Here is a 23,944-nt window from a genome sequence, read left to right as displayed (position 1 = left end):
GGAAACGGCGCCGTATATGCGCCGACGGCCATTTGCGTTTGGGTGTCATCTCAGCGCTCCGCAGCAACACGCGGAGCGCCGGACGATACCGGAAAGCTGTCGTAATGGAAATGCATAGCTGGCTCTGGGAAGACGGAGGGATTCTCTTTCTTTCCCTCTCCAGCCGCCTCTTCCTGTCACTCTGCGCTGGTCTCTTTGCGTTGCTTATCTGAGGCTGTGTGCGTGTGCACAGCGGATCGGACCGACCAAGCGGGTCGGCGGCAGCACCGGCAGTCTGTGTAGTCATTACCATCCTGTTGGAGGCTTAATCCTGGAAACAAATGCTATTAAATGTCTACCGAACATTCTCGCCATTGTCTCGTTTAGTTTTTGTGGCGCTTTTTCTTGTATCTTCATCGTCGCTCAGACGGTAATTATTCAAATGTCACTTGTTCTGAGCTCTTTAATCTTTTAATTAGCTCAGTGGCTGTGGTTTAACCCCACAATTTTCCTGAGTGAAAATGAGCAATCCTCCTTAATTCCTGTCTAATACATTAGTTCCCGACCTGATCTCAGTGCTTAACAGGAAACTGAATAGTGACCTTTTTATACAATCAATGATTCCAAATACATCTGAGCAGCTCATCGTTTGAGAGATGGTAAGGAAGGAATTTGAATGCTCCTTTTCTAACTTTCTTTGGTGTCCACGAGGAGTTGGATAACCGTCGAGTCTTTGGTGTAAAATGATACCGTCGTAACTTCCGGCTCCAGTCGGGGCCAGAAACTCGTATTACATACAAAGCAGAGGACGGCTTATTTGGGTTTCGAGTTGAATTTGGTCTGCTGAGAATCCGCTTTTCCCCCTCGGAGTCGGGCAGTCAGCTCCGTCTTCACGCCGAATGAGTTTTCTAAGAAACGTATTGGCACATCCTCTAAAAAGCCCAGATTTATAGTGGTGCATTTGCGCGAGTCTTTCTGCAGAAACCCGACATTCGCTCCAGTACGCGTGATGGTTTAAAGGCTAAACATTTAATCATGCACCTTGTTTTAATCTTGTTTACTCCTGTGTTTTCTCGGATGGAAACGAGAGGAGAATAAACACCCTTCGGGGTCTTCAGAGTGCTGCAGCATGAAACCTCACTGTTGTACTCTGAACACCAGGTATTCACATGATGAACGATGGCGATCCGTGTGTGCGTCTTTTGGAGCTCAGGGATGAAGAGAGCGTATATAAATACAATGGATTGAATAATTAAATAAGATGAAACGTAATTGACCCCTTGCTGAAGATGAGTCACTCCGATGGAAAAATGCTAATACCCTACTTCCACACAGGAAAGGAGCAAATAGAGTTTATTAAGTATAACGCAATCAACTATTACACCAGTAAATTGTGATGAATGTGAATTGCAGAGAGCACCAGGGTGTGATTATCGTGCAATCGGATCCGCTGCGGAAGCTTCAACATTTGTTTTTTTTGCCCCCTCGCAGCATGTGGGGGGGGGGGCTCTTTCTCTCTGTTATTCACACAAACAAGTTCTCTTCATCCCTTCACTCACTCTGAGGGGTTCGTGAAAGGAGAACGTGAGCTGAGATCTGAGCAGCCGGGCTGATTTATCCGGGAAGTTTGAAAGGGAAGGTATTTGTACAGATGTGGCACGTCTGCATTTTGCACATGAGCGGCAATATTATCAATCGTCAATGGCCGAGCGCCGTGGAGACGAGAGCTGGTCTTGAAAAAGCAACTCACTGTTCGCTGTGTTCATATTTTCCATTCGGCCTGACATTGTGTTCACGTTAATCCTTTGTTAAAATGTGTTCCATGTTGATATTTGATGATAAGTTCTACAATTTTCTCTGCGTGGTGGAAATAGACTCCATGTGACGTCACAGATCAACGGGCGCAAAATGACTCCATTCCTCTGAAAAAGCCCCAAACAGTTCTATTGTGTCGCAACGACCCGGATAAATCCACTGATGGTGTTTTCTGACAGTGTGTATCTCGCTAACCACTCGGCTAAAAACCAGGAGAGATTGATGTCTTTGCTTTGTTGACGTTAGATGTCGCGGGACAGATTCCTACTTTCTCTCCTTTTTCTGAATATTTCCTTTCTGTTTTTCCTCCTCTTTCTTCTCTCCCTTTTACATACCTCCATCCTCTCACCCACCTTCCCCCGCCTTCTTATTCCCTTTGCCATCGATCACCATTTCCCATCATTTGCCTCTCACCTCTCCTGTTCCACCTGCCTCACCTTTTTGACTTTTACTCTCCCCCTCCACCAATCCGCCTCTTCCGTTCCGTTCTGCCACAGAACCACGAGCGGGAGACGGCGCTTCACTGCGCGGCCCAGTACGGACACTCGGAGGTGGTCTCCGTGCTGCTGCAGGAGCTGACCGACCCCACCATGAGGAACAGCCAGCAGGAGACGCCTCTGGACCTGGCGGCGCTGTACGGACGCCTGCAGGTCAGCGGAAGTGCTTTTAATGGAGTTTAATGAAGAATTCTATATGTTTTATGCTGCAGAAGCCAGACGTTTGAACATCTTCATCATTCTTAAAGATTGGCGCGTTCATCTTGAACTTAAGGCACACAATCTCGTATGTATTGGGTGGGATTCTGAATTGTAAGATATAAAAAAAAAACACATTAACTGATAAGCTCACATAAAATAGAATGAACGTAAGGTGACGACATGATATTTAAGCTGCAGTACATCCAGCCAACTGCATCCAACCCAGTGCTCATTTAAATTGACCCTTTAGTTTTTACCTGGAAGACTCTTCCCCGGCGGGCACATGAGGATTCAACAGCAAGAGAGATAAAGTAGTCCTGATCCTGATGGACTCGACCTTTCGCTGTGTCCAGAGGGGAGAAGCTGTAATTTCCATAAAGATACCCAGAATGATTCAAGCCTTTTGAAATTAATGACAACGTCGCCACAAGCATTGGCTACAGGTCGACAGAAAGGGCAGCGTACCACTAACTAAGGGAGATTTCATTGCAAATCCTGCAAAATGTGGGGAGGCTCGAACTGTACCTTGGTTGATTCATTAAAAAATGGCCGATATGCAAAGGAAAAACTTCCTTGAATGCTTCCTGTTCACATGCAATCACAGTTTCTCTCTCGCTACGGCAGCGAGTAATTGCAGTCGAGCCACACGGCTTCAACGTGTGAATGAATCATTTATAAATCTCTCTCTCTCTCTCCCCCTCTTGCATAAGAAAGAGAGGGAAATCCCTCTGGTGGAAGCTGCTGCTGCTGCTTTATGGAGACGTAACCGTCACGGGGCAAAAGTTTAGTGTGCGCACACACGCAGCACACACGCAGCACACACACACACACACACACACACAGAAGGAGGAAGCTTTCGATGATCGTACACGATCAAAGAAACGCGCTCCACTGCCTCCGAATACCCCCGAGTTGATTGACAAGTCTGTTTTAATTCCAAGATGTCCAAGTATCACAGTGTAATCTGTGTAATTTTATCGATCCATCATCATCTCTCTTCCTTACCTGTTCTGATCTGCCGGTCAAGCTGTCGAAGAATTTGCCAAATATTTTTGTACTACTAGAAAACGGGTGTTGATTTTCTAGTAAGTGACTCACGGCCCGCTGTCTCCAAACTCAGGTGGTGCGCATGCTGGTGAGCGCTCACCCCAACCTCATGACCAGCCACACCCGCCGGCACACGCCGCTTCACCTGGCCGCACGCAACGGGCACCGCAGCGCCGTGCAGACCCTGCTGGAGGCCGGCATGGACGTCAACTGCGTGGTAAGAGAGCGGGAATCGCGTCCTACACGTCGGCGCCGGAGGGTTAAACGGATCTCTGCGGAGGCCTCACGGGCAGAAATGAGGAGGCAATTAATGTTCCTTTTGACGAAATCTGATTTGGAAACCGGTTGGTGATGTTCTTGTACGACAGGAATGACGCGGTTGCCAAAACTGATCCACGGGGATGTTGTTGGCTCTTCTTCAACAGGAAGTAGTTCTCCTGTAAACTGGTGGAAAACCTAAATCATTATCTCCAGGACACCATTGTGGTCGTTTCACGGCAAATAAACTTTCAAACATTTACTGTACAGATGCAGGAAGAAGTTTAACAATTCTGGTCTGCAATTATATGTTCTTGAACCGAATCAACTGTAACGTACCTCTGAGGTTCCTCTTCTCCGCTGCAAGAGAATATTTTAAAATAAAAAAATATGCTGTTTTTAAGAAAGACAGCTCGGCTTTGTTTTCGGCGTAAATAATCCACCACGGGCATAAATGCTCTGCAGATTCTTCCTTTTGAAAGTGTGTGTGTGTGTGTGTGTGTGTGTGTGTGTGAGCATATATATGCGTCTCATGCCTCCCGTGGTGTGGTGATGGAGAGGGATGAATAATTGATTGGGAGGAAAGATTTAAGGGAGCAGCAGGAGGATGAAGAGGAGGAGGAAGAGGAGGACAGGCTGTTCTGTAAGAGAGGTCCTCTTTACTCACAGCACTTCTTACCGCTCACTGATCTGTCACGCTGTCCGGGCCGCTCTCCCCCATCTGCGTTTGGTCTGACTGCTTATTCCGAGGCCTCCGGGTGATTCAGAAAGCGCTTCGTCCCGACCCGTTTTCAGCCATTTGTTTTTTGTGAGACCTTGTCAAATAACAGCCGCGCTTTGCTGCTTCCTCCGACGCTGCTTTCTTTCTCTCGGGGCGATTTCCTCCGACTGTTTGACTCGCTCGTATAGAATGTTAAGGCGCCGTATTCATTCATTTCTATAATTTTTCAATCGAGGTCCCTTTTGGTTATTCACGTATATCACGTCTATGAGATTCACCTCCTCAAGACCTCGTGCACGTTATAAGAACCTATTTTACACGCTTCCGCCGCGGCCGGGGGGATAAAGGACACGTCATGCGACCCGGCTTCATGAACCCCGACCTGAGCACCGATTGGATGACAGGTGTCATTTAGTTCACACTCGTAACAAGGTTGTGATTGAGGTTTCAGAGTCTTGCACAAATAGACATTGTACAGGTCTTTATAAAGTGAAATATAAAGATTCTCATGTGCACAGTTAAGAAATAGTGTAGAAACTGGCTGGTTTAACGACTATGACGTGAATCTTTGACACACGCATCTATAATGATTTGTGTTGTGGCATTCTATAATCATAGCCGTACATATCTGCAATGCTTTATGAACGTTTTGAGATGTTTTCTTTATACTTGTATTTCCTGTTATATGAGCTGGGCGCTTTAATTCTACACAATAAACTACATCAGTACCACTACGATAGCTGGATTCCTCTTGTCTTCTCATCCAATGATGCAGTAGTTTGTAAAAGAGAAGAAGGAAATAAGGCTTGTAGTGTTTTTTTCAGTGCATTTGTCTCCCGTCGCTGAAGAGAAGGAATTTACTCGCTGCACTTTAGTTGTGCAAGTTGCATCTTCACCGATGACAGCGCCGCCTGGACACTCGGGGCTACTCACAGATGGCCGTCCTTTTAGATTGTCACCAGTGGGAAAGATGTGTGTGTGAGAACAATCGTAAAGGTCAGTAATTGGATTCGAGCCATATAGTTCTGTCTGAGTGTGAATGAATAATTTATAGAAGCAGTTCCGTCTCTCTCTCTCCTTCTATGAATGTTTCCATAGTAATGAGGGGAAATCCCCACGGAGGAACCTGCTGCTGGCGCGGGCAGGTGGCCAACAGCGCAGGGCAGAAGTTTAGTGTAAACACACACACACCAGACCCCCCCCCACCTTCTGTAAAAGTTCAGCAGTTATACGTCCCTGACAGAAGTCGTGACACGGAAAGTAATCCGCCTTTCCCGCTTCCTCGTTGCATCACTGCACAATCGCCATGGGAAACGGGACGGGAAGCTGGGCGGAGAGGACCGCAGAGGGAGGCCAGTGGTTTGTGAGGGAAAAGGGGGGCGTGGTTCATCGTTTCCTGCCCTCCCGCCTCCTCTCACTTGCATTCGAGTAAAAGGTCCTTTGGTTAAACGACCACTGTCTGATGCGGTCAACGGAGCTGTGACCCCCTAACACTCCCGATAGAGAACCGGATTATCGACCTTTGACCTGTTTGGAGGACGCAGGAGTGGCCCCCGTCTGGCGTGCCGTCCCGTGGCGGCCGCGGAGTTGAATTTCCCGGGCGCCCGTCAGCAGACCTGGCTGTCCTCCAGATAATTCGTCTTCATTAAGGAGCTCGGTTCGGTCCGGGACTTCATCCGTGTGGTCAGGCAGCCGTGAAGGATGCGACGGTATCAGCATATGTATGTAGCTGAGTGTGTCTGTGTGTGTGTGTTTTGGTGCGTCTCTGGGTAGGATACAAACATGCATCCATGCAATGTGAGTCTTTTGTCTCCCTGGTGGGGATTTTAGCTTCAAGGTGTACGCGGCATTCTGTTTATGAGACGCACGGAAACGCGCTGTCCCACAAAGCCTCCTGCAAAAATGTGACCGCTTCAGTGAAGCAGCCTGGCATTGTTGGCATATTGCATTTGACATACAACATTTAGCACCTATAGCTCGCTATACCACTGCTGTGCGTCGTCATATATAAGTGAACGAGAGGGGCTTTTAAAAGTTACTATAAAAATACGTCGCCGCGTTGCTTTGTGTTCTTTTTAAATCCTCCCTCTGATCGTGACCCTCTGTTCTGTTCCCCTCGCCGTGTTGCTCTGATAAAAGAGGGCTCGTTGAGCGCAATCGTGTCTCTCATCTCCCTCACCAGGCCGCCTCCCCCGTCGCCGTGGTTTCCCTGTGTTGCATCATACCTGTGATGCCCCCCAGACGTCACAGGCACTGATTCAAGGTTGATACGGGCCGGACTGTGGCGACCGCTGCTCGAGTGGCGGGTTTGAAACCGCTGTGGGAATGTGACTCAATAAAAGAGGCATTGCATCAGATCTACGTACACCTCTGCGTTTGACGTCTGTTTGTGTTCACTTGTTAACCCGCTCTGTGTCCCTCTCCCAGACGGAGAACGGCAGTGCCCTCCACGAGGCGGCTCTCTGCGGGAAGACGGATGTAGTTCGCCTTCTGCTCGACTCAGGTGGGTCTATAAATACATCCGGAAAACTGTACTTTTCCCTCTGGGAACTCTCAGTTATGGAATCCTAGACCTTCAACTCAGCTTTTGTTTTGGCAAATTTTTCTCCATTTGTAAAAGGGGGTGCAGAAAGTCCAACAGGGTATTTATTAGACGTGATGTCGCTTTCTGATGATGCGTCACGGTGGCTCGGGACAGAAATGACACAGACGGCACATTGACGCTTCTCTTACTCAGAGCGGAGTGACTCTGAGCGCGGTCGCCCTTTGATAGCGCCACCAGCGCTCCACCCACTTCCCTCCAGCGCTTCCTGTTTCCCGCAGCGGACGGCCACGCGACCTCTGACCTCGATCCTATTAACATCCGGGACAAACAAGGCTTCGGAGGCCCGATTCAATAAACTCCAACCCTACAGAGTGTGTGTGTGTGTGTTTTGGGGGTAGAAGGTAGTTGGCGGATGTGGAAATGTACATATCTGATGGGCACTTTTTTCCGACCAACTAATCTTAGAAAAGCTTTGTCGAGCTGTAACGCATCAAAGCTTTTTGTTATTCGAGAGCTTTGCAGAAGCTTGTCGAACGTGTTTGTTGCCGCTTGCAGTCTCTTCAGAGCTCAGCTTACAGGTTCATATTTACTGTTAAGAATTCTCATCTCACACCTTTTAACATCAAGCGCCCGAGTGAACTGTTCATTCTATTCTGTTTTTGAATTTAAAGTGGAGAAAAGACGTGTGACGATTCTATTATGTTTGTTAGATGTTTATACAAAGTAGGAATGAGAGGAAATGCTACTTCAGGTCCAAATGAGCTTTCTCTAACCTTTGGTCCATATTTCATTCGTGGCGTCCAGCAGAGTGACCGGAATGTCATTTATTTTTTCTCTGATGAATTTAACCCACTCGCACAGGAAGGGATTAAAAGTGTGAAATAGGGATTTACTGTAGAGGAGAGATTTTTCTATTTTTTTTTAATTCTGCTCACAATTGAATGTTTGTGCGAAAGCCTCTTGGTTGTGTGCGTTTGTTTTCCTTGAACTTGTCATTGTGCCGAACTGTGTGCTCTTTGACAACAAAGCAGATAAAAGAGTCTTCACATAAAATCCCACATCCGTCCTCTGGTGACTAAAGCTCATCTTTTGCTGACTGGAGTTGTGTGACTGGAGTTGTGTCTATTTACTTTGACCCGAGTTGTTGTGTTGCCCTCTGTAGTTCCTGCGTATCAATCTGTGTGTACTGTGTGTTTGTTTGTGTGTTTAAGAGATCGACACTAATCTCAGAGACAGCCAGGGGAGAACCGCTCTGGAGATCCTGAGGGAGCATCCAGCCCCGAAATCCCAGCAGATCACTGCTCTCATCCAGGGTAACACACACACACACACACACACACACACACACACACACACACACACACACACACACACACACACAGATGAACACTGTGGATTTTGAGGAATAAAATATTCGCATACAGTAAATGCAGTACAACATGGGGGCGGTTCAATAGTTCAGTAAAGTTTAAAAGGCAAGAGACGGAATCCAAATAAGTTGTTTAAGATTGTGAGCTTCATCAAAAACTAAACTTGACCTCCTGACTTTCCCGTGAAGTTGTATCGGTAACCTGTGAGCTCTCTGCAGGCAGAGGGAGACGGAACAGTCACGCAGATCTTCACACTCCCACAATACCGCGTTCTCCCCTGTTCTCTCCCACTGTCTCTCACTGCCTCCCACTGTCTCCCACTGTCTCACTGGCCCAGTCGGATCTTAACCGGTTGTCTGCGGGAATTCTGGACAGAATGTTTGCGGTAACTTGAAGGCAAACCTACAGGGAGAAGCACTGAATGAATCTCAGGAATGATAGAAATTAGCCACAGTCTTCTTTTTGTGTACATAACCGCATGAAGCCGACATTAAACACAGTGACGCAACGAGCACAGCAGTTCAGTTGTAATTGCCGATTCCCGTGTCTTATAAACTAACGCGTCTGACACACAAACCGCTCTCGTCGACCTCGTTTCCTGCGTCATGCTCAATGTCAATGTAGTTTTGTTGCACCTCTATTATTGTATTTCTGCTGCGTAGGATTCTTTCCAATAAAACTGGAGCGTTGTGTTTCATTTTTATTGCAAATTGTCGTGGAAAGAAAAGTTTCCTCCATAAAAACGTGTTTGATGCTCAGATTTCTTCTTCGTCTTCTGAAAACCCCCCCAGAGCACCTGCTGAATATGTTTCCTGGCCAATTTTGAGCTGGAACTGTGTGCTCGTGCTGCTAGAGAATAGGCACACAGCTGTAGGTAATTAATGGGGCGGTCTGGCAGCCATCAAAATGTCATTAACAAAGCCAACATAACACAATCTACTTCCGATGTATCACTTCACGACTGGAAGCGATGGACACTAAGCCGGTCGACAAAGCTAACAGCTAGCTGGTGATATTTGCAAACCTGAAGTGAACACTGTATTTGAGGTCTCGAAAGACTTTTCTAGGCATGAATAGACCACTTGTATCTTTTTAAATGTCAAAAGTCCTTATGATGGTCGATATTGTTGAGGAATAGCGGCCATCAAGCTCTAATCTCAGTAAACCAGCCGTGGAAAAAGCAGATATTTGGACCACAGCGCGGATACGACGCTGGATGAGTGAGGATCGGGGGAGAAAATGGTGAGACGCCGAAAGGAGACAGCTGTGACTGGGTGAAAAGATCAGCTGCGTGCCGTTTGCCGTTTGGAGTGGGGAAGCAGAAAGGAGGCGCACAGACGGGGGGGCGCGGCTGAGGGCGCCTCGTTACCAGGAGATTCTCCCTTTCATTCCTGCTGTATGACACCGGTCAACCGGTTCCTCCTGCTAGTAGCTTCTTCTGCGGTGTTCCGACGGCCTCTACTGAAGCAGTTCACTGGCATCAAATGACTCTGATGCTCTTCCCCCTCGTGTAGTTCTATGCAAATGTGTGTCATAATTATCCAGCTGCATGCCGAGCCACACAGTGGTGGAAGTGCACACACGCTCTCTCCTGACGTTAATAGCATCCCTCATTACGTGTCTGCAGGGACTCTGTCACACGATTACAGCGTTTGTGGGTTTTTTTGGGCGACTAATGTCTCGCTCGAGCCAGTTTATCATCCAGGCTTCAGCTTTCTCCCCCCCCCCCCCACCCTTCTCGCTGCTGTAACCCCCGCCTGTCTCCATGTCTCTGTAGAATACACGATGGAGGAGATGGAGGGGAGGAGCATCTCGGAGGAGCCCGTTCGCAAGTGTCCCGTCCCGGCACCCCGGACCTCCGTTCCCTCGCCCTCGGCGTCCCCCTCCCTCAGGCACAAGAGTGAGTGCACACAACGGCGGGGCAGTGGTTGGGTTTCCACGGAGAAGGAAAAGTGTGTGTGTGTGTGTGTGTGTGTGTGTGTGTGTGTGGAACAATCCAGCTTAAAGGCGTCCGCGTAGAGCAGCTCCCTCAGTGGAGTTTCCCTGTGCAGCGCTGCCCCCTGTGTCGTGAGTGTAACATTGCACCAGGCCGGGTTCCTGCCGAGGCCGTCGTTCGCTGTGCGGCCTCGTCGTTCTTCCAACACTCCAACGCCTCTTCCTCTCTCCCTGCTCTCCCCCAGACGACGCTGTGACAAGCGAGCTGTCCAAACTGCTCCACGAGATCAAAAAGTGCCGGGACAGGGACTACTCCTTCGAGGAGCTCTGTCACACCATCTCCTCCCACTCGGTGGACAGCTTCGGCAGCGGCCGGCTCTCGGACGAGGAGCGCCCGGATCGACCCAACGGCACCCTGACCCGAGCCCAGGTACCCGTCCCTCCTCGTCGCAACCGTCGACCCGAATCCAGCCGACAGGAATGTTGTGATGAGCTGTGGAAAGTTCACTTCACTTCTAGTGAAGTAGCATCAATGCAACATCACCCATTTTACCATAGAACATCTTTACCAAAACCCCTTTTGTCTTGTACGTTTGTTCTCAGTACCACGTACGCGCACACACAGCTGCTGCCTTTTACCCTTCTGTGGAAAGAAAACCACACACACACACACACACACACACACACACACGCGTGTGCGCTGCGTGAGGCCCTGAGGAGGAAGCCGTTCTCTCTCGTCTGCTCGCATCACTGGCTTTTGTGTGGCTTTTTGCCGAGGCTGTGCTCGCTTGTGCTTCGTCTGTTCTCACAGCAGAGGGCAGTGTCACACCGACCCACGTAGCGTTTGGGGGTTTGGACCCAGCAGCTCCTGTTAATCGCTTCCCCGAGTTACTTCAGAGCCGTAATTACTGTTTGTGCTCCCGGCCGGCAGACGTTCTTCTTCTTCTTGACCTTCGGGCCTTCTCACTAGCTGCTCTTTATGGACTGAAGTGCCGCTAGCGGGATCCTCTCCTCTTGTTTTCCGACTCGGTCACACACACGGAGGAAATGGATCTATTTATTGGTTTGAATTGTAGTTTTGCAGCCGAGCCGTCTCCGTCTTATCGCAGAGCCCGCCGGAGCGCCGCCGCCGCCGCCGCCGCAGCTTAGCCGAGCATTTATTCAATTCCACCGGCCAGAAAGTCAGACGCGCCGCGGGAAGCAGAGGTCATCTATCACGCTGCCCTCCTCCTTCCCACCTGAGCCTTTAGACCGCACGCAAACAAACAACCGCACACACAGAGAAGCATCTAAAAAGTGTTTGTCTGGGCCTCTCGCTCGCTTATTCACAGCAAGTCTGTTTCAATTGTTATTTCTATTTCTCTTCTTCCCGCGGACCCACAGCGAGACACACACACACACACACACACACACACACACACACCTCTGTGAGGTCATGTTTTGACACTGATCAATAGCTCATCATCTTTTCCATTTCTGTAATCGTCTGTGTATGAAAGCAAGCCGAGGAGTTGGTTGAACCCGCAGCTAATCTCGCTTTCTGCTGCGGCGTAGTATTTTTTGGGTGGCCGGTGAGGGCAGGAAACACACACATACACAGTAACACAGACTCCCGACCTTGACTTGGTACCCATTGTGTGTAAACAAAACCACAATCAAGATTTTTTTTCAATTAAATTTTTTTCCTAATTAAAAAAAAAAGAAAAAATCCCTGCTATTTTTCAACCAAAATTTTGCTTTTGTTTTTTCATGAGATTTGTTTGACCTAAAGTATCCCATTCATAATGACATAAAAAAAGAGGAAGCCACGAAATCTGCTGGAACCAGAGAATGTTGAGCAGTTTGTGCCTTGTTGATTAGTTTTCTGTTGACGTGAAACATTGTCTATTCTCCTTGAACTGTGGAGGTCCGAAATGTGTATAAAGTGAAGAAGAAATGTCACTCTGCGGTCGTTTTACAGCTCTGGTTGGTAGTTGGTCACTGATCATGGTTAGGTCACGCTGACAGTAAACTGACAGGAGGTTGGTTCACCAGCTGCTTGTGCATCATTGGTTTTCTGTAAACTTCACCAGAGAACTACATTAACAGCAACCCGTTGCTAACGGTGTTTAAACAAATCCTCCCATGATGACCAATAACTCAAAGGGTTTCCTGTGCTCAGCCACTGTAATAATGATGCATCGCTGTGGAGTGCATGGATGATCAATAACAGGCTTCTTTTCATTGAACGCAGCTGATATATCTGAATGTGACTGTAAAAAGGAAAGGATATCTGTCCATGTGGTGTGTGTGTGTCTGTGTGAGTCTGCGCGGAGGGTCTTTTGCAATCCGGGGCAAGCGGTGACCTTTTGTTTCCAGCTTCATTTTCTGCCTCCAGTCTGGTTGCTGCTCTTTAGTTTTTTCCCGTCTGTAGCTCGCAGGTGTCCTGCGGCACCTCTTCCTCCTCCTAACATGTCCTCCAAAGCTCCTTCTCTTAATCCTCCCTCTCTTTTTTTATTTTTTAAAACCTCCTTTCTAAAGAAGATTTTCCTCTCGTCATCGCCCCCCCTCCATTAAGGCCACACATCAGACACCTCTCCGGTATCCGACCCCCTAATCTGCTGCGACCGGCGGCCTTCGCCGCGTCGCGCGGTTAACCGACATATCAGGGACACCTCGTGGCACAGAGGTCATCCACTCAGAGGTCATCCACGTGTGTGTGTGTGTGTGTGTGTGTGTGTGTGTGTGTGTGATAAAGTTCTTCCTTTAAATTGCTTCACGCACGTTATTTGTTCTTTGGTGAACTAGTGATTCAAACATTCATTGATTTTTGTCCTTTGTGCACGCAGCGGCCGAGCCCGCCTCTCGCTGTGGCCCTGGAGGAGGAGGAGGCAGAGAAGAGCTGCGGCCCCACTGGATTCTGGGAGGCCCTCACGCCCTGCAACGGCTGTCGCAACCTGGGCTTTTCGAGCCTGTCACAGGTACACACGTGCACACACACGCACGTGCACATAATGGCCCGTAAACATGTACATTTGTCACATGGTGTAGACTAATGCATCCACACACACAGTGAAATTACAGGCTAGAGGTTGCAGAGTGCTTTTACTGGTTGCCATGGAAACGCAAGCTAGAGAGCGTTGTCTCCCGGAAGCCGCGGCGGCCGCTCCGTCTCGTCTGTGCTCTCAAACTCTCTGTTCTCTCCACCTTTCATCCTCCCCTTCCATTGTGGTCGGAACTTTTCAAAAAAAAAGTCTAGTATCTCTCCGGACTTTTCTTTCTCCGCGAGAAGCACTCGGGTCATGAACTTTATACATGATACATCTGATCACATGAAAGAATAATGGTCCCTTGCGGGTAAATACATGTTTGAGCAGCACAGGAATAAATAGCAGAATACAAATGTGACTTTCACTGCTTGTATTGTATTTCTCAGAGAACAAAAAGCAGCATCGATTTTTCTGTCGGACCACTCAAGGTGAAGCCGTTTTATAGACACACAGCCGTCTAGTTGATATTTGCCTTCTGGTCTATGATGTCAAGAATTCGTAAAGGCGGTGAGAAAAGAACAAACCCTCTTCAAGCGTATGTATGAGCTCAAGGCCACCAGCTGTGAGTTTTTACTTCCAATCTGCCCATTATTTGGGGTCAAAAAGTGAGTGTGCAAAAGGAGTCTCTCGTATATATTTACCCTTCCCTACCAATTCCCTCAAATCTATTTATACATGTGTACATTTTCTGTTGTTTTTTCTTACATCTGTTTACTCTTATTTATTATATACTATATTTTGGATACATTTCTAGAGGCAGGAAGAGGTTGAGGTCTGTTATGTAGTGTAATCGTTTTTTGAAATGTAATCTAATAAGCGCATATAAAGTGTGCATATGGAAAACTAGAGTGTTTGAAAAGTGGGCCCTAGTCTGAATGGGGGAGAAGAATTGTTTTATTTGAAAGTCTATCGGCTCAACGAGAACGCTTTGAAGTGGCTCCACAGTCATGGAGAGAAAGCTCAGTTCAGCTCTTCTTAATCCTGTGCATCTTTCACACCCGAGAACCTCAATGCTCCGTATAGCTTCACACACCGTATGTTGTATGTAGCGTATATCGCAAAACATCCCCGATGCCCGGGTGTGAGTCTCCTTTCCGTTCCAGTGTTCCTGCTCCTCTGCTCCCCTCGGCCCCCCGCGTGCTGCGTATGTATAAGTGCGCTTAACTGTGTGCGAAGGAGATTGTTTAGCGGTGGGACGCGAGTTGCCTCAAACAGCAGGACATCTGACATTAACAACACAACGGACCCTGTGTCTCGTACACTGGCAGCCTTCCTGCACGACTGGCTCGCTGCCCGGAGAGGTTTGCACCTGGACGAGTGTGTGTGTGCGTGCATGTGTGTGTCTGTGTGTGTGTTTACGTGTGTGTGTAAGTGCCAATTTGTATGTGGCCAGAATACAAAAAGCCTCTTTGCATGTCAGTTTAAATGTGTGTGTGTGTGTGTGTGTGTGTGTGTGTGTGTTCAAATGAGTCTCTGGATGTTGGCATGGCTTCATTCTGTGTGGGTGGGTTTGTGTGTTTGTGTATGTTTGTGTGGCTTCATAGAAGAGGGAGGAGGAGGAGGAAGGAGCGAGGAAGAGAAATTGAGTCGTTATCACATAATTGAGTTAGCGCGGTGCTAATTTGCCCAGTGTCATTATGAACAGAGTTAACATGAAGAGAGCAGCCTGTGCGTCCCCTCTGAGGACGAATGGAGGAAGACAAACGTCTCTCGTCCTTTCTTCTCATCATCCCGCACAAGAGCCTTCAACCGAATTATTATTTTTTTTAAATTCTCTCATCCGTCTCTGCCTCATGCTTGTCTCTCTCTGGCCCATCTTTCTCCCACTTTATGTATCTGCAGAAATGCGTTAACCTGAGGTTGACCAGCTGTCACTCAAAACTGTCACTCACAGGGCTGAACCGGTGTAACGCGTCACACAGAAAGGATTCCTGCTCTTTGCACTTATTTTAGGCTTTATCTCAAGTGAAAGTATCAACAGTAATTTGCGTACGTCTGTGGACGGCGTGGGGATTTAGGTGGAATAGTCTTGAAGCGGTTCTTTCTCACGCGGAACTGAAGCCTTTATCTCCCTTCAAAGCCACCAGACTCCTTTGACAGAAGTCCTTTTTTCCCTGTACATAAATAAATAACTGCTGCATTGGCTTGAGCTCCCCATCGGAAAGCGCTGCCTCACAGCAAAGCAAGGCAGAGGAAATATTCTAAATATAGAATATTGATTTTCCTAGGTGAGCTTTTTCTGTCCCCTGCAGCACATTGTTAGCTTCTGTCTGCCGTTCTCTAAACTGGGGGCGTGTGAATATGTAAACCTCATATTTACGGTGCATGTGTTGATACTCGACGTTCATTTCTGCAGTGAGGAAGCTTTCCGTTATCCGCCGTGAGATATTTATGTTTGTCTGCTCCCTAATCTCACTGCTTTCCCCTACATTTTATAGTTCAGAAGAATCCCAATCAGAAGGCTGATTTGTTCCTTTTTATATTGTCCCGAACTGTGAAATACAATTCTAAAAGCAGCGATACACTTCCAAGCCTTCAATTGTTGTGTGTAAATTATTATTAACTTTTTCCAAATAATGTGTTTTTTATTTGACATTTTTTGGGCGTGTGGCTGCATATACCTAAAGCACCATTTTTACATTTTTTTTTTATACATAATACCGTGAAATATAACTTCAATCTAAAGTGACTCCTCCGTTTAAAACAATTTCAACAACAACTGAACAATTTAAATACTGATTGCATAAGTATTGCATTAGCCTGCATCATCCTCGGCTTCTCTAGACTGGCAAAAGCGTTTCTGTGAGTGGAAATGTGCACGTGTCTCAGCAGGTGCACTCGCAAAATACATTCATGTGATCATTAGTGTGTCAGTGTTTGCGTACCCACAACTCACCTGTCAGGTTATTCAGATAAACAGAATGAGAACGGCGTGTCTTTAGCGTCACATGTTTATGTTTGTGTGTGTGTGTGTGTGTGGTGCATGTGGGCATACGTGGCTGCATAAGGACGCTTCCCTTGCTGTGAATTTTCGTTGCCAGGCGCAGGTTTCCTCCCACCATCGCCAGCTGACGCCATAGTGTGTGTGTGTGTGTGTATGTGTGTGTGTGTGTGTGGAGGTTTCCTCTGCCGCCCCCACCACTTAGACCAACAAGTTCAAACCTCACCTTGGAAGCAGCGTGAAGAGAATTGGGGGTGAAAAAAAAAAAAAGGGAAAAGATGAATAAATGCAAGGAAAAGATTCAGATTCAGAGAGGACGGCAGGGTTGCTAGGCAACACAGGAATTCATAACTGATCGGGCGTGTGATGTCCACCATTGACAAAACTCGGTGCACATATACGACCACGTCAGCATTTCCAGACCGCGCTGCGCTCTCTCAACTCCACCTTTTGGCTTTTTCCTCTTTATCCTTCGCTTACTTCGCAGTCACTTTCTTTTCCATTTGAATTTCTCCTCCTGCAAGTTTCCTCTGTTGGCTGACCTTTAATGCTTTCAGCCCGGGTAGTTTAAAGCAGTCCGGGTGGGGGGGGGGGGGTTTAAATCACAAGCCCCACAACGGCTCGTGGAGCTGTTGAGGAACATCACAGGCAGGTGTGTCTGAGCGAGGTATTATGTGGAGAGCTTTCAAAGTGCTCTGTGGGAGAGCGGCGGAGGGTTCGGATATTATGTAAATGTTTTTGAATCAAATGTTTCATAATGTCTGAATAGACTATGCAGCTGTATGCAGTCTACCTGTCAACCAAACCTTCGACTCACCCAGAGCTTCATCCCAAGACCCCGGACAGCACACACACAGCCGTCGATGTGCCCATGAGCACGACCTGTGACCCTTAAATGTCCCCCAAGAGCCAACAGGGCGGTAAAATGTGTCCGTTTGGGTCCAAACCAAGCGAAGTGATTTAGAAGTAAAAACACACAAACATTCAGTGTTTCTGGGTGTGTATAAATATTTAAACAAGATGATTGATTTACTTGTTAATGTTCAAGAAGAAGTGACTGTGCAGGTGAATTTTGTGTGTGTGTGTGACTTGCTCCAGTGTTGATTTAAATATGGAGGCGGTGTTTCGATGATGATGATTCAATAGTCTGAGTTAATGATGTTTCTCCCCCCGGCAACACGGTTATGGAAAGACTGGAGGAAACCAGTGTGACGATGTGACGTAGGGATCAATACAGGTTCATTCAGTCTGTAATCAGTAGTCTGGATCCGTATTCCGAGTCTATCTGAGCTTTGAGGGATTATATTCTGCTCTGGTAGTCTGCGTCGAACTCATGTGGAGACTTTTTGGAAGTCACAGGAAGTTTATTGCATCATTAGTTCACTGTTAACAACCGTTATGCCTTTGGGGATATTGTTTTTCGGACTCGTGTCACGTTTAAGTGATCCTTATGTGTCTTTTTTAAGGGGAATGACTGTGATGGATAATCTGCGGTCTAAACTTGCCATTATGTCTCCGTCTGAAATGAACATCCATCCATCTATTGCGCCCGTTCAGATATGAAAACAGTTTGAGCTGGATGATCAATGGGGAAAGACAGAGTTTTTGTTTAAATGTCATGTGTAGTCTTAATTTTTCAGCGACTCACAACCTCCAAAAAAAAAAAGCTCTTAAAAATGGAGGGCGGAGCAACCATGCGTTGGTTCCCGAAGGGAGCAGGAAGCGTCCTCAATTCAAACAATTCCCTTTATCACCATTGAGATATAAAACAGCAAAGTACCCATAAAAATGTTATTCACTCTGAGCCGTTGTTTTGTTGTATGTTTGCTGTTTTAATGGAAAGAAGTGGAATTAAATATAACAAATCTATTTAAAACAAATCTGGGGTGCAAAGATTCTGTAGCTTCAGTGTCTTTTAATCATTTAGCATTTTCTGGCTTATCAGCTACGAAAAGCATCCAAGTGAAAGTGTATTTTTCGGTGAGAACGTTTGTCTACGTAGTCGTGGAGTAATTGATGGTGACTACTGAACCACTCAGTAGAAGTAGAAGCACTTCTCTCGTGCTGTGGAAGGTCGTCTTTGACTCTGCTAACGCTTTGCACACATCTGGTGTCTCTGACCTTGGTGCTCCAGACAGCGGATAAAGACTCCCTGTCACCACCAAAGTAAATGTGCAAAATAAAACTTTTTAGAATACTAAATACTTAGAGAACAATCCTCGACCCATTTGTCCAAGTGTCCATTTGGTTCATGCACCTTTTTATATCAGGGTGTTGCACATCAAACTGTATCCATGCACCAGGACTACCTGAAAACGTTCTATTCATCCTTGTGAGGTTTTGTGCTGAGTCACAAATCCCAGCTGAGAACCACATCTGGAATCAAGTGTATCTGAGCTTCCGGGAAACTTGCTGATTGTCCAGAGAAAGCTGCAAAACGCATCCTACTCCCCAGTAGACTGTAGGGTTCTAGCTGGCATGCTAACGCGCTAAACTAAGATGGTGAACCTGCTGAACATCAGCATTATGGTTGCAAACAGGTCAGCAGTCACCAGGCTGCTTCTTGTGTTCATGCTAAATTCCACTAGTCAGCAGCGTCGTGACATTAACATTTATCTGCTCTTCTCACCCTGAGAGAGAAGTCATTTCATATTTTGAATGCTGCGATCGCTCCAGTTCTGCCCTCTCCCCTCGACGAAGGCCTCAGAGGGTCCATTGTCCTTCTCTGGTGTCCCCCCCCCCCCCCCTTTTCTCTCTAATCAAATCGCCTCCGTCAGGAAATGCCAGCAAATTACAGCCTCTATTGGTATCTGATGGCCTGTGACCTCTGTGGGAGGCGATGGCTTTGGGTTGGGACAGTAAAGGGTTAGACAGGGAGAGTCGCAGCATTAAGACCGTGTCACGGACCAGAGCCAGCGCACATGTCCTATCTGGGTTATTAGCCCAGTACACACACACACACACACACACACACACACTACAAGCAGAGTCAGTAATGCCTCACAATCGAAACTGGCACAGTAGAATAATCACATAAGCTCTCACATGATCACACACACGCCAAAACCAATACACCGATATAATCGCACAGTGTTGCATAGTCGTTTGGTCACACACACACACACACACACTCTAACGTTTAATCTGGCCTCCGCAGGCGGGATGGGAGCTGCATACGACCTGCTAATTAGTGGCTGGAGGAGGCCTCTATTTGTGCGCCCTCTTCCTGTCCGGCTGAGACACAAGTCTCTCTGTGTCCTATCTCTGCCCCGAAAGATAGAGAGAGCCGGGGAGGGAGGGAGGGAGAGAGGGTGGAGGGAGGGAAACGGAGCGCTGAGTGCGTTTGTTGGTCGGAGGGTCGACCGCTCACATCCAGCGGCGTGAAGACTTCTCTCCCACTTCAAAAAGTCGTCCCGAGCCCTGGAGGAGCGAGCGGGAAGGAGAGGTGAGATGCGTCAAAATGTCAGGTGGCTCCACCAGATTGAATTCAACTGGTGTCTTATTCCTCTCTGTATTTGCTGTGTGTGCGTGCGTGTGTGTGTGTGTGTGTGTGTGTGTGAGAGAGGAAATCCTGCACTCCCTCACCCGTCTTCCCCTTCCCTCTGCCTGCTTGATTTCCTAACACGCAGTTGAGTTTGATCGGCGCGCCCTTTGATCCGCCCGTGTTCCCGGCGGCCTTTGGGCTTTTGTTTGCTTTTGTCCTTCGGGGGGGGGGAGGTCGCTCTTTGTCATAATGTTGGAAATTAATGTTGGAAAGTAACGGGACGAACGACGGATGATGTAGAAGTGAAGGGATAAGAGGCCGGGAAGAGCAGACGGAGCACGTGGTGCGGCGGTTTGATTTCGATCCCACAGCTTTCTTTCATCCGCAGAATCGGAGCTGCTGTTGTGTGACTCGTAATTCTGTCACTTCCTGTTCCCAAAGACAATGGCTCCCCCTGTCTGTGTTTGGATTTCGATCTCACTTCCAGTCATTTTGGAAACTCCATCTCGACTCCCTCTGAAGAACAACGTTTCAGTCTTGGTGGGATTTGGATTAGTTTTGAAGAAGATGATGATGCTGTAAGTGTTGCTGTCATAGCGACGCTGCATCCCAGGAACTGATTTGCAAAGGCAAACATGTTTAGTAGGGATCTCAATGCCGCACGGATTACATTTCCTATCAACAATGTGACAAATGGATTATTGTATCTGCCAAGAGTGGTGATAATTAATGTTTGATCATTATTTCTTACTATATAATTCCTACAAAATGTGTTAGCAGCCACTAGATCCGGATTTGTTTGTCATATAAGAAGATACTACTTATATTGCTGCATTACACAATACCCCTACCAGCCTCACAATCCAAATGCACACAAAGTGCATGCAAACACACTGTAGGAGATGCAGTTCAAAGGTTTGTTGAGGCTTTAAAAAATAAATAGTTATCACAATTTACATAAAAGCACAAACTGACAGCACAAATATGACGATGACTAACTGCACCTTTAATGCGAGCTGCCGGTTGGGGTTTTCTGCAGCAGCGGTGGACCTGCAGCGGGCCGCGGCTCCATCGGAGGCCTCTCAGCCTTCTTCTTGGGCTCTGTGAGTGAAATCTGCAGCTAACCAAGCTGTCACTTCCCATCAGGGCCTGTTGAGGCCTGAACACCTGCTGGGTGTGGGCATAAAGGAATGGGCCTCCATTAGCATGGTAATGGCAGTCTAATAGAGTGCTGATGGAGAAGTGGGGTGGGGGGTATGGGGGTTGGGGGGTTTAGGCCGTTTAATAACGTAAAATAAGTCCCAGATTGATTACAGAGTGCGAGTGGGAGAAAATATCAAGGGGCTGATTGCTCTGCCAGCCGGAATGACTGATCCATTTTGAGTCGCCTCGGCATTGTGATTGATGGCCCGGTGCAGTCTGGGTAATGTAGTGGCAGACGGTGGCGGGAAGAATGCTGGCTGCTGAATGAGTAAAAGAGGCCCGGGAGGGTGCGAGAGAAAGTCGGAGGGCTGTGAGATGTCAGCGGTTGAAGGCGGTCTTAGCCACGGCCGCAACCAACCCATCGCCACGGTGACAAGTTTACCGCCGATCCCATTAGAGAGGGTGATAACCAGGGCCGGGGTGCCCGGGGGGCCGGAGCTCCAGCGGCTGCATCGCTGGAAGGAAAGTGTTTGGACTCTCGGGTTGAAATGTCGCTGTAACCTTTGCCCCGCTCCACGTCGCTCGCTCTTGTTTTTCATTCTTTCCGGGTGCACGTCTGCGGAGGAGATAAGGGACCTTTTTCTCTCGCGGGGGCCGAAACCGTTTCACCGAGGCTGCAACAAAATGTATTCTGACATTACCCTTAAATGCAGAAAGCCGTTTCCTTACACGGGGCTCTTCATTAAAAACCTTCTGAATAAAGAGCTTTTTACAAACTGCTGCAAGTCCCATTTTGTGAAGATCGTTGAAGTATTTCATTTTGTGTGCAAATTACAGCGTTGGCTTCGTGCAGATAATCAGGAGAGAGACTTACAATAAGCCTCACAAACTGCATTCATTAGGAAATGTAAAGCATGAGCATCCTTCATGTTACATGTTGTTAATAACACACTTTAAAGCTGACAACAAGTGCTTTTTGTGTCTAGGAAACTAACCTTTTTTCAGATATTATTTATAATAAACTATTGGGTTTTAAGTGTTCAGCAGAGAAGCTCTAACTGCATGATACTATTTTGATTATCAAAGCGTATGAAGACCTTTTCGGTCGGCTTTATGGAAATGCTTCAATGCCACACAAGATGTGGACTGATTTGTCTTTGTCTCGCAGTCTGAGACAAAGTAGCTGTGTTTCGATGGGTTTATCATGAGTTTGTGTTGTTTGCGTTTGAAAGAATGTCCTGCTGTGTTTCACTGCAGTTGTTTTGGTGTTTTATTTCTTATCTTTTTCCACCATGTGATGAGACCCTGAAGCTAGATGGATTCTAACCACGGTCAACTTTTCATCTGTTAGGGAGCTAATGGAGTGCAGTTAGGAAAGTAGTCGGGATAATTTAAGGTTTCGAGAACGTACAACTTTTAGGTTCAACATTTTCTTGCACATTAAACCCTTAAATCTACAAACGGTGGACTTTTTCCCTCATGGATCCACACAAAATAGTCTCTTTCTGTCTTTATCTTCTATCCATCTATTTTGCAGCGGATGAATGTCAAGCGAAACCTTGATCACATTCATCACAGGGAACAAAACCCCGACGCCTTGAAGGGATTGTTGAGAGATTCTCCTCTAAAACTCTCCAAGATTGAAAAGACGAAAAAGATTTCTACTTTTTTTTACTCTCAGTGTTTGCTTTGAACGTGGGCCTAAGTCTCTCACGGTAATCCAGCCGGGTGAGCGTGCTTGGATTTGAACGGTGGCCTTGAGGGGAACTGGGAGATTGCTGAGAGAAAGTGTTGTCTTCTTTGTTTCTTTAGAGCATTCTCAGGGTGAGCAACAACGCAAAAGCACGTTTGGCGCTTTTACCCCCATCAAATATCTCTTTCTTTTTTTAGTTTTCAGTGAACTCTGAACGGTGGCCGGTCAGGAAACATTGTGAAAGTTGATCACATCTCTCCGTGTGTCCTCCCCAGGATTCAAAGCGCTCGGCGGAGATCGTCGCCTCTCCGTCTCTGGACGTTTTCCTGCCGGCGGACGAGGACAATCCCTACGAGTCCGTGACCACCGCCGTCACGCGGAAACCCTGCTCGCTGGACATCAACCACCGGCTCAACTCCAGTCCACGCAATGGTAGGGCAACGCAGAAAAGCACACTGTCGCCTGCAGCTCCTGCTCCCGAAAACCCTGACATTCTCTATTCCTCTTCTCTGTGGCGTCTTCGGCGACGAAGGTTGATTCCATTCAGCAGATAAAAGCATCATGTAGAATTCATTTCTTTTGTGTCTCTCTTTTTCATTCACGATGTTCATACGCGGCAGATTCTTCTTCGCTCTTTGTCACCGGCCCCTTTTGAGACGGCGGCACATATGTTGCCCTCCCCCGTGATCGTGTTTACCGCGGTCACGAGCAAGAATCCATACGAACGTCCCGCTGCTGTGATGATCACAAGTTCAGTGGGAGACGCGAACCACCCGAATGCCAAGCGTGTTGTTTGTTCAACCTCGACACGAGCTCCGCAGCGGCAAGCGGGTGTGGGTGAGCGTGAGAGTGGTGTTGTTTGGGAGACATCGTTGCCTATGGCCCTTTTTCAGATGGGATTTATTGTTTTTAGTGCAGGTTGGCTGATTTTAAAATTGCAAGCACGGATCAGATGTCGGATATTCACTAAGCCCCGGCTGTGTGAAACACCGATAAAATGCCTTGAAGAGACGCTTGATGCAGACGGATCTGAAGGCTACGAGTTAAGAGTCTGAAGGGTCTCCCCGGACCTCTGCGGCCGGCCTTTCATCTCTGCCCGAGGCTGCGTGAGCTGCCCGACCCAAGACAAAGACGGAGACCACGTCTCTGTGCTGTAGTCCAAGGCTAAAAAAGCGTTCTCTCAAAAGACAGACACACGTGTGAACAAGTCTCTTCTTTGGTCCTTCGGCGGTGTCGTGGCTTTGCGAAGTTGACGTCACTTTGATACGTTTTGATATCCTCAGCCC

At 47.5% G+C, this 23,944-nt stretch overlaps 1 protein-coding gene across 7 annotated transcripts in view; it reads left to right on the top strand.

Moving 5' to 3' along the window:
• The window catches only part of anks1b (ankyrin repeat and sterile alpha motif domain containing 1B), a 115,132-nt gene that overhangs the window by 31,184 nt on the left and 60,004 nt on the right, over window positions 1-23,944 (top strand). For 6 of the 7 annotated variants that reach the window (XM_078100368.1, XM_078100365.1, XM_078100369.1 and 3 more), the window contains exons 4-11: window positions 2,292-2,444; window positions 3,613-3,756; window positions 6,946-7,021; window positions 8,275-8,376; window positions 10,211-10,333; window positions 10,614-10,798; window positions 13,197-13,328; window positions 22,934-23,090. In XM_078100368.1, coding sequence (XP_077956494.1) covers window positions 2,292-2,444; window positions 3,613-3,756; window positions 6,946-7,021; window positions 8,275-8,376; window positions 10,211-10,333; window positions 10,614-10,798; window positions 13,197-13,328; window positions 22,934-23,090 — 1,072 coding nt within the window. Of the gene's footprint in view, window positions 1-2,291; window positions 2,445-3,612; window positions 3,757-6,179; window positions 6,228-6,945; window positions 7,022-8,274; window positions 8,377-10,210; window positions 10,334-10,613; window positions 10,799-13,196; window positions 13,329-22,933; window positions 23,091-23,944 lie in introns of those variants that run through there. The other variant, XM_078100370.1, reaches the window with a different exon arrangement.

Source organism: Gasterosteus aculeatus, chromosome 4 (assembly GCF_964276395.1).
Source record: "Gasterosteus aculeatus chromosome 4, fGasAcu3.hap1.1, whole genome shotgun sequence".
Taxonomy (NCBI): domain Eukaryota; kingdom Metazoa; phylum Chordata; class Actinopteri; order Perciformes; family Gasterosteidae; genus Gasterosteus; species Gasterosteus aculeatus.
This window is presented reverse-complemented; position numbering and strand designations above follow the sequence as displayed.